General features: G+C 45.2%; 1 protein-coding gene and 2 non-coding genes across 5 annotated transcripts in view; 2 read left to right on the top strand and 1 right to left on the bottom strand.

The window, feature by feature from the left end:
• LOC115789851 (E3 ubiquitin-protein ligase DTX1-like) overlaps positions 1 to 7,694 on the bottom strand; it is a 70,506-nt gene extending 62,812 nt beyond the window's left edge. For 2 of the 3 annotated variants that reach the window (XM_030743416.1, XM_030743429.1), the window contains exons 1-2: positions 7,397 to 7,694; positions 3,740 to 3,966 (exon numbers count right to left, since the gene is read on the bottom strand). In XM_030743416.1, coding sequence (XP_030599276.1) covers positions 3,740 to 3,966; positions 7,397 to 7,461 — 292 coding nt within the window. In that variant the 5' untranslated portion in view covers positions 7,462 to 7,694. Of the gene's footprint in view, positions 1 to 3,739; positions 3,967 to 4,211; positions 4,590 to 7,396 lie in introns of those variants that run through there. The other variant, XM_030743425.1, reaches the window with a different exon arrangement.
• A 679-nt stretch (positions 7,695 to 8,373) lies between these two features.
• Positions 8,374 to 8,446, top strand: trnat-ugu (transfer RNA threonine (anticodon UGU)). Its single transcript has one exon. It is a non-coding gene; the product is annotated as a tRNA-Thr (tRNA).
• A 602-nt stretch (positions 8,447 to 9,048) lies between these two features.
• trnak-uuu (transfer RNA lysine (anticodon UUU)) lies at positions 9,049 to 9,121 on the top strand. Its single transcript has one exon. It is a non-coding gene; the product is annotated as a tRNA-Lys (tRNA).
• The last annotated feature ends 1,584 nt before the right edge of the window (positions 9,122 to 10,705 follow it).

Genomic DNA, 10,705 nt, shown 5'->3' on the forward strand with positions numbered 1-10,705 from the left:
ACTAAGACAAATAGATGATTTTCGTTTCAAATATAAATATTTAATAGGTTAAAAATACCCTTCTGCACCAACTAAGAGAGTAAGAGAGGAAGAGGAGGCTAAGATGCTGTCAGATTCAAATCTTCCTATTTTATCTACAGGAAGTTGTGTTGCACTCCCAGAAATGACTGTACGCATGCATGTGCTCAGAAGGCTCGATTAAGTCTCATCATTTAAAGGTCATGATGTAACATTTTGGTATCTGTGAATAAATACTCTCTTTTCCAAAAACTGCAAGTAATGAAATGATTCAAAATGGTTCTTCAAAGATGTTAGTGTAGGAAGAAAAGAGCTGAACTGAAAGCACGAACAATGAAAAGCCTCCACCATCCAAGGTAAGAGCGACAGCCACAGAAACGAGACCATCACCACCACCACAGTAATGACCTTCACGTCTACGAAGTGCATCCCTGGGAAGTGCGAAGCAGGAACACCACATAAGTGTCAGCAACGAAGCTCCCAGGGAAGCAGGCTTTCCCGGAACTTCAGCTAAACGGCGAGCTATCCGTGGTGACAGCGCGATGAGCGTCCGTGAGGAGACGATCCTGCTGCGAGCCCCGAGGTGAACAGGAAACACGCTCTGCTCCAACCACATCTGACAGTGCTGGGAGGGTTTGCACTGGGATGGAGGGAGATCCTTTCATACGTGACTATAAAGACCGACCTGTAGTACAGGTGTCACCATGTCGCAGAGTCCCAGCAGGGTCAAATTCTCACATCATTCTCCAGAAGGATGCATGCTGATCACCTCATCCACTGTTAGGATACTTTATATTTACACACTTTAAAAACTAATACACGGAGCAGTGGTTTCCAAATGGTTTGTGCCCAAAGGACACAAAACATTTCAAAGCACACCTGCATTAACCTGAATCTGAATTCGGATCCTGCTTTTGGATTATACGGTGAGATGATGGCACTCAAAGGTGCAGGAAAGGTGCAGGACTGGCAGACCAGATCATCTGACTGGCAAATCTCACATAGGGTGAAGTCTTTAAAGGCACATTATGGTTCAGCTTCTGAGTCTGAATTCGGGTCCCTCTCCCTGTGGTAAGTTACAGCTCTACTCTGCCTACAGCTGCTGTCAGTCTGCAAGCCGCTTTGCAGCCCATCTCCATCCCAGCTCTTCTTTTTCTTACTGACTGTGTCATATCTGTTGCCCTGTGCCTGCTCTCTACATCTGTGTGTGTGTGTGTGGGGGGGTGTGTGTGTGTGTGTGTGTGTGTGTGTGTGTGTGTGTGTGTGTGTGTGTGTGTGTGTGTGTGTGTGTGTGAAATATCTGCTATGAGCTTAGAAAATCCTGCTGCTTTACAAACTTAGATCTAAACTCTAACTGGGAACTATGACCAGCTCTTCTTTCTTTACTGAAATTATAACTCCAAGCCTAACAGAAGCTCCGCCTCTGCTTCTGCTTCTCTAATCATTTCCACTTTCACCCTTCTGTGCATCTCCAAACCACAATGAGATGCTCACATCTGTTTGGGAAAATCCAGCAACTGTGTAACGACAACATGAGCGTGAGAGGCAGAAAGAGACGATACCACCGCCCAATTATCTCACTCCTTCTGCACTGAAAGCACGCTCGTATGTTTCTCTCTCTCCCATGTCGGAGCGAAAACGGGAAGGCCCCTGGGAGTTTTGCCTATCAATGAAACTAAACACTCGGGCGGCAGAAAGACCCCCAGGAAGAGCAGAGGGAGGACGACTGGCGTGAACTCTGCTCATTAGGCCTCGAAATCTTCCAATCTCTCCACAGAGTCGAGGTCCCTCTGTTTCTTTTCTCCATCTGAGGAGGATGCAGCTGCTGGGAAAGTGTGTGTGTGTGTGTGTGTGTGTGTGTGTGTGTGTGTGTGTGTGTGTGTGTGTGTGTGTGTGTGTGTGTGTGTGTGTGTGTGTGTGTGTGTGTGTTTAGTGCCAGTGGATAAAGGCTCGAGTATGCAGCTAACTCAGAGCCGTGATGGCCATTCACAGCTGCTCCAAAACATCATACTGCTGGATCTCAACCAAACACAGACACACACACACATACACACAGAGCTACACATTAATATTAGTTCCAAATATTTGAAGCCAAAAACTTGCAGTCGTTGGCTGATTTCATGTTTTGGGTTTTTCTTACTGTGAAGGATAAAAATGCAGTTTTATAACGTTTTTTTTTAAACTTTGAGGTATAAAATCAAAGCTGTGGAAATCTGCAGTCACTTACTACCAACAACTAAACCGCCTGACAGTTTTACAGGCCACTCTGAACTTTCTCCACTGGAATCAATCCACCACCATCTTTTTCTCCAGAGCTAACTGATTCGTTTCATGTTTCACACGAATCCATGCAAGTCAACAAGGACACTTGAAAATTCGTGAATTTGAAATCTGTGAACATAAATGAGAAGGTTAGAGGTTGTGGCCATATTTCATGACCTGCGATGAAACTGCAGCAAAGTCCCAGAGCTATAAATACATCCCACTAATAATCAAATACCACTTCCATGTTCTCCCATCACCTGTTGCTTCATGTGCTTCAGTGCAGCTTAGCTCGCTGTGGTCCTTATCAGGGTTTTCCTGGATAAACGGGCCTCAGGGGGTCTCTGTCACTGTGTTACCTCACTGAGCAGAAGTGTGTGCGTTTTTAGTGAAACTGTTTCCTGATAATGTGCCTTTCTTTTAAGAGCAAATAAAACAATATGTCTCATTATGGGTGGATTATAATTCCCAGTTGAGGCACAATATCTTCACATGTAGAGTTTTTGGAACTAAATAATATTTTAATCCTTTTAATTCAAACAACTCGTCAAGATCTAGAAATACTTTTAATTTTCCAAACACTCCTGAGTGGTAAGCTGCCGATTTAAGACATTAAAAATTAAATTACTGTTGACTTTACTACAATTTTCCCATTTTTAGAGTTTTCAGAGAGCTGTAACAGCTCCGGCCCCCGGGCCTCATGTTTGACTTATACCTCTGTCTAAGCTGACACAGTGATGTGTTCAGGGGTAAGCACTGACTTAAGGAAAACACTTTAACTATGATTAGTAGTGAGCAAACACCAGATGCTAAAGAAGCAGACTGTCCATTAATACAACACCTCAGGGCACCATAATCACCTCAGGAGAAGTCGGAAAGTCGGTGGTTTGATCCCCAACTACTCCAGTTGAAGTATTCTTGGGGAAGATGGTGAACCCCCCCAAAAATCATGTGCTTGTGTGGATGAGGCTTGTGGTAAAAAGTGCTCTGAGAGCTCTGAGGGCTACAGAGGTACCAGTCCGTTTTACCAAGCTATCATAAACTGGTGACTTCAGGCCGTCCACGCATCACGTTACAAAAACCAAGAGGTGCACGACCAACCAAATCTGCACCGAAGCGCGGCGGTGTCCGCCCCAGCAGCTGTGACCCCAGCTTTGGTGACAATGGTGAGCATAAACTAGGTGTAAAGCTGCACGTGAGCCTGAAAAATCACACCCAGCGTTTTCTACACTTAATTTAATTCTGATCAAATATTCTGATTTTCAGTCAGCCCCCACCCCACCCCCCGCCGTGTCGTTGGCCCCCAATATTAAAAATCCTGGAGGCACCCCTGGCCATAACAGGACTATAAAGCCGGTTATTACTCTGCATTAGTCCAATAAGTTTATGACCCTTCAGAAAAGCCCCAAACATGACATCTCTGCAGCGAGCATCACCTCCCTCCATCAGCCCAGCTTACCTGTGTCCTGTCTGAACTGGTGCATGGACTGGAGATCTATGATGTAAGGCGAGAGCCGGCTGTCCACCTGGCCGAGGACCACGCTCCCTCCGCGGGGGTCGCTGCTCCGGATAGCCGCCTCTATCTGGTGGGAGACGGCGGGGCTGTAGGGCCGCCACCGGCCGTGTTCGTTCAGCCATTCCCACACCACCACGGCAGAGGCCAGGAGCATGTTGTTACTGTTGGCCCTGGAGGGAGAGTTACAGATTAAATGGCAGGAAAACAGCGAGAAGCAGCGCTGTGGAGGTGAAGCAGGAGGCGGCTGTTAGCCCGAATAAAGCCAAGCAGAGGCCAAAAGCGCAGCAAACGGGGGAGAAATTCTCCACTACAACCCCTTCATTTCAGCCTGAATCTGTCCTCCTCTGTGTCAGAGGGTGTCGTGATGAATAACAAAGGCCCAAACGCTAAAGCGAAGCCAGGCTGGAGGACTTACATTGAGCCGAGGCTGAGCTAACGCCGGGAGAAGGCGGCGCATTCTTCCACGAAGACCCGAGCTCCGCGCATGGCCGCGGGGAGAAGGAAATCACGGCCCCCGCTCAGCCTGCCTTTGTTACACCGCCGTAACGCTGCGCTAAGAGACACACACAACACAGCGGCCTGGGTGCTGCGGTTCCCCTGCGCTGGGTTATCTCCAGCCTCGGCCTCGGTGCCGCGTAAAAATAAAAAAATAATAAAGCCTCTGTGATTCCTTCTGCTGGGTGTAAATCCGGCTGGACGCAGACAGCAACAGCTAGTGTGTGTGTCACTCTGCGTGTGTTTTCCTCCTGTAGTTTGGGGCGTTGCAAACAGAAACGTTGAGAAAGTAGTGGCTTCCAACAGCGCAACCTCGGTAGTAACAACTCCTGGAGCTAGAACAGGTTCAACCGGTCTGCAGCAAAAGCTCTGAGACTTATTATTTTAGGTTTACGCGCTGAGCTGATCTCATTTGCATATTTGATGTCTTTGAAGACTTTTCTCTGTGAGAGCTTGGCAGAACATTTTTGCCCACTCAGAGTGGTTTGACCTCCCACTCCAGTGACAAATCACCAGGATGGTCAATAAATAAAACAAACCACCGTTTTTTTGTTTAACAAATGTCCAGAAATCACAGAGAAGACACTAAACCTGAACACAGCCTCAAACACACTTTAATGTACTTTAAGCGACAGTATTTTAATCTTTATGACCTTTATGACTTCTGGCAGCATGTCTAGATCTAATTTAATTTTCCAAACGTCACTGTGTCATAATCCTGGCATCTAAATTCCAGGAGCAGCCGTGCATTTTATTGTTAAACTGGAGATATTTTTGACTTCCGTCCCCTGGGCTGGATCGGTGGTCCTCCTGTACCCGGGGCACGTTTGACACCTCTGAGTCAGAGCTGTGGCGGAGCTGACAGGGTGGTGTGTTTAGGGGTAAACACGGATTTAAGATGTAAAGAAATAAAGATTTAAGCAGAGTTCGTAGCAGGTAAACTCCAGATGCCACACAGATTCTCTCAAAGGAAAATGACCACAGGTGACAGGGAAACTTCTGTTAAGTAACTCTGTCGCACTTTTTCCTTTAAGGATATATGCAGACCAATAATCCCCCCCACTCCCACCCCCCCAGAGCAGGAAAACTCAGGCAGAGTCCAGCAGCAGTCCTCCAGATGTTTAAACCGTTATTTAGGTCAGACTGGCTGAAATATGCAATGTGAGGAAATCAAAAGACGCCATCTGTGTTCTTTCATAGCATCACACTTTACATCTAAAGGCCCGGCTGTGGGACATGAGGTGAAATGTGGACTGTGACTCAGCAGATAAACTGCATTAGCACAGCTGCGGTGATTTGGGACAAAATGTGGACCTGGGTTGACCTGGTTATAAACCTGGTTATAAACAGTGGTTACAAACTAAACTGCAGCAGGTGAGCCAGAGTGCTGATGAGGTCTAAGGGCCAGAAACAGAACACAAAGGGTCCAGTCCAGCACACTGGACAACTGCAGTGAAGTCTCCAAAAAGACGTCCTCCTGTTCCTGGTGTGGTGATGCCACAGACTGTGTGGCAGGCCGGCTGATGTGATGTTATCCCAGGTTTGTCTGGCTGAGCCTGTGTGTTATTTAACACTGTCAGATCATCTGTGGATGGTCATTGTGCTAAAAAGAATTCACTTCAGTCACATTCGGTCAGCTGTTTTGTTACTATTTGGAAATAAATGACACACTCAAGAAATATTAAAATAACTGCACAAACCCACTGCAAGAAAATCAGCTACTCCAATTTGATCAAATGTATTTTTTTAATAGTTATTTTAAGTACTAGTTGTTCATCTTGAATGGAAGTTTTCCAGATTAGAAACTGTGACTAAAAGAAAATACTGAGCCCGAGTTCAGTCTGATCAAGTGTGAATCTCTTTGTATTCAAGAATGAACCAAAAAATATCCAAAATCTTCTCCGAACCACCGCAGACTCATCTGTGCTGATTCGTGTCCGTGTAGCTGCAAGAAAATCATATTTTAGATTATAAATAGACGCCCACAAAGGTTAGAGGGGCTGTTGGTGTGCTGAATAGTTTTGCTCACGTCAAGCATCGCAGGTCCTTCACATGACGCCAGACTTCCTTATCTTTAATGGGTCATTAATTAGCAGGTATTGTGGAGAGAAAGAGAGGCAGAGGCAGGCTGCATGCGCGCATCTCTGCGCGTCTTTGGCGTGCGCGCTGTGGCGAGAGCCGGCAGACTGTAGGCGAGGATGTAGCGCTGATTCTGGGGGCTTTTTTTTTTTTTTTTTTTTTTTATATAATACTTCCGCTAAAGCTGACGTTTCACGGAGGTACAAAATTACCTCCAGGCCACCGGGAAATGACCACTCCACAGTCTCCAGGGCGCACGGGTGCGCACGACAAAGACGCACACAAACGCACAGACGCAGCTTCTGTCTCTCTTTATCTCTTCTCTCGGTCAGACAGGGAACCTGTGCCTGCTTCATGACAGGACATCAGTCCTGCACATGGAGACGAGTCGGGATAAAAAGGAAAAGAAAAGGTGGAGAGAGGTCAGCAGATGCAGCTCGATGCCGATCCAGCTTTGTTCGGCTCATAATTATCTTCAGTGAACGTGTGAGAGGTTTTTGGATGGTTTAGCTTGAATATCATCCAGCGAAGTTCACTGTTTAAAAATCACAGGCTGATCTTTTTGTACCTCATTATGATTGATTGACTTTGTGAAGGTGCAATCACACGTGATTTCAACATTATTTTGCATTTATAATCTGGATAAATGTCCTCCCAGACGCGCACAGTTTCAGCAGCAGGGGTGTCAGACTCATGGTCCAAAATAAAATAAAAACACATAAAGAACAAAACTCTCACAGAGAGAGAAAAAACAAACCCAGCCGTAACAATGTCTGGCACAGTGATGTCTTTTTCAGCAGCTTTCAGCCTGCATTCATACACAGGGTTTCATATCGCTGCTTTAAAAGCATGGACACTGTTGTTACTAACACACATAATATCACAAGTAATAATAACTTATTATTTGTGCCCCCTTTGCAGCCTCATAGTGAAAGACTTCACTTGTTAATTACAGAAAAATGGAATGGTTTGTGTGAACAGAAATCGTCTTTCTTTCAGGTTGAAGTACTGCTTAAAAACATTCACCTGTTGATGCGATCTGCTGCGTCCACGCGCTTCAAGACTCTCCGAACAAAATCCTGGTTCTTCATGAATGAAAATCTATCCTTTCGGCTCCATCATGGTTCCTTTCTTTCTCCCTCTCTCTGCCCAACAAAGGGAAAAAAACCCTCTTCGTCTTCTTCTTTTATTTATGTATAATAAAAAATATATACTACCCACAAAGACGGGAAGTAGAATCCATCTAAAGGGTTAAAAGTGGGAAAATGGTGCCTCCATTATGTAATTAAATTAATCTGGCACGTATCCCTTCGCCTCCATCTTCACGAACACACAGTGGGGGAAACTATGAGGCTCCAGAGGGGACCCCCTACCTCCTGCCCCCCTCACACCACGCCCAGAAGCCCTCCAGTGTAGACGCAAAGAAAGGAAACACATTCCGCTTCTATTTACTGAACCTTAGCTTTCTGTAACACGTGCACAGGTGAGATATGGTTTAAAATGTCAAATTAAACTTTATTCCCATGTACTGGGAATTCACTGACGCGATTCTTTATGGCAGGCGTTTGGGAAAGATGTTGTGGGTGGTCTTATACTGCCGCCTGGTGGAGGACATGTGAATCACGCCGCGATTTTTCTGTTTGGACTAAAGCCACAGAATGAGAACAACTCAGTGAAACCCAGATGTTTTAGGCAGTTATTAATTTTTAGACGCTGATTAGACATATTTAAAGTCTTGAATTAGTGCTTTATCCACATTATAAGCTCCACGTCTCTCCTTTTTCACCTACATATTTCCCTTAAGCCCCATTAATGATGGCGCATGTACCCAAGATGCACAGCGACATGCAGTCTCCTTTATTTTACTTAATAATCATATCCTAAAGTGTCATGGCCCTCCGGTCCAGCTGATAAGGCCATTGACTACAAAAAAATATGTAGACAGTGGCACTGGTTAAACCTTAACTACTTAGACAATTCTGGCACCTGGGATTCTCGTCCCAGGCTCCATAGCTCAGGGGTTAGAGCACTGGTCTTGTAAACCAGGGGTCGCGAGTTCAAATCTCGCTGGGGCCTGCGATCCACCTTTTTTTTCTCTTCTTTCCTGCTCCCACAAGTTTAATTTAGTTAATAGGGACGCCCTCTGCTGTAAGATGATTTTTCTCAGAACCAGAAGACCGTAATTAATTGTTATAAAACAAAATATCACTAAATAGGCTGATAGTTTTTCGCTACGTTCGTTCATGTTACCGGTGGTTTTTTTTTTGTTAAATGCAGCCAGTACAAATGCAGCCTGATTTGCTGCTAATAACTAAGGCAATGTAAAGAATGCAACGAGAGAAATTTTTCTTTTTTGGTCTCTCTGTGTCTGTAATACTTTATTCGCAGACCAATCAGGTGTTGGTGCCTTTCGCAGCTGCCTACTCTTAAGGAAAATTAGCGGTAGCATAGTGTAACAGGGAGGTAGCGAGCTAGCCAGCTAGCTAGGTTCCGCTATATCCGTTACTATCTGGTGTTTTCACGCGTCATTTCTACGAAACGCTTCGGAAAATACTCGCAAACGCTGCAAACGTCATTTCAGCACAGTTCTGGTTTATCCATTACAGACTAATCCAAAGAAACTCGACAGTACTGCAGTCATACTCTCATTTATGGTAGTATGTGAAGGCACCTTCGGAGCCCGGATAGCTCAGTCGGTAGAGCATCAGACTTTTAATCTGAGGGTCCAGGGTTCAAGTCCCTGTTCGGGCGTAAGATTTTTATTTTTTTTCCATTCTTATTCACATGTTTCATCCGAACATCCTATCAGTAGCATCCATAAGGACAGTGAGCACATTAACATATATACATGAGTGAGTGGTTGCCTTACTTTTTAGAAGATGTGTTGAAGACAAAAAGAATTCCTGTGCCGCTGAATTAAAAAAAAGTCTGACAACTATTTTAGGGAAAAAAAAATAGTCTGCTAAATTTGAAAATAGCCTGACATTGCCGCTAGGCGCCACTAAAGGCAGACGTCGTTGTCAGATTGGAGGGAGCATCGTGATTGGCCGAAATCCATTGTGCCCTGTGTCGTGATTGGCAGCTGTCCAATCTCACAATGGAAAATGGCTCCTCTGATTGGAAGATAAGATTGGAGCTTAGACAGCTGTCCGGGTTTGAGTTGTTTTTCTGAGCCAATTCTCACACAGTAGCTGTGTCCAAATTCAGGGGCCGCCTCCTTCGAAGGCCGCATTTGTAGGCCGATTACGTCACAGCGAGGCGACGAAGGCTGTCCAAATTCGAAGGCCCCTCCAAATGCGGTTGACGAATGCGTCCTTCTTTTCTCGAATTTGAAGGATGGGTCCGGTGTATCCTTCCTGGCCTACCATATCCCATGATTTATTGCGCATCAAAACTCAAGCACAACAATGGCGGAGGATAGCGGCCAAAAAGTTTGAAATACGACTATTTCTGTAACACAAAATAAACTTTTAAGATGTTTTCAGGCGAGAATGTAAATGTGTAAACCTCAAATATCAGCTCGTTTTATCAAGATATCGATCGTTTAATTGCAAAAAGTGCTCCGCCATTTTCGGAGCTGTCCATTGCAGCAGCTCTACCAGCAGCTCGCCTGGCTAGCTGTCAGCGTACCGGGCTATCGAGGCTCGCTTTAGCCGGAAAGAACGCCCGACTGCCAGTGTTGTGCGAAATTCTGTTCCCCCGTCAAAATCTGTTCCCCCTGTGTCGGGAGAGCGCAGCCAGGGAGGCGGATCCGACTGTCTTCATGGCACTTCTGATCAATTTCTCGGTAAAAGTCTTTTACAGTGTTTATTCCTCTCATCAAGAACAACAACTCCTGTGAATATGAAAACATTTGCTCTTTATTTGCCAAAGTTACACGGGGGGAACCAAATATTTCAACCATCCAAAATATTGTGTTCCCCCTCCATGACATGGGAACAAATTAATTTACCAGCAAGTCTTTTACAGTGTCATTTTACCGAGAAATCAATCAGAAGCGCCGTGAAGACAGTCGGATCCACCTCTCTGACTGCAGTTCGGGCTCCCAACATAGGGGGAACAGATTTTCACGGGGGAACAGAATTTCGCACAACACCTGTTTGCGTAGGACGGGTCCTTCGAAGGATGCGGCCCCTGAATTTTTGACACAGCTTTGTGTTTTCTGTTTCTGAACCACCGAATTAAAGACTGTGCTTCCGGTTTCCAGGCTCCAAATTTTCTGTATTTACAAGCAAAAAAACAACAAATTATTTTAACTTTTTGAAATCCAAAATCTGAAGCTCTCTTCATGCAGTAAATTGACACGTACGTGCTGCATTACTTTACATTAAGGTG

This window comes from Archocentrus centrarchus, chromosome 1 (genome assembly GCF_007364275.1).
Source record: "Archocentrus centrarchus isolate MPI-CPG fArcCen1 chromosome 1, fArcCen1, whole genome shotgun sequence".
Lineage (NCBI taxonomy): Eukaryota > Metazoa > Chordata > Actinopteri > Cichliformes > Cichlidae > Archocentrus > Archocentrus centrarchus.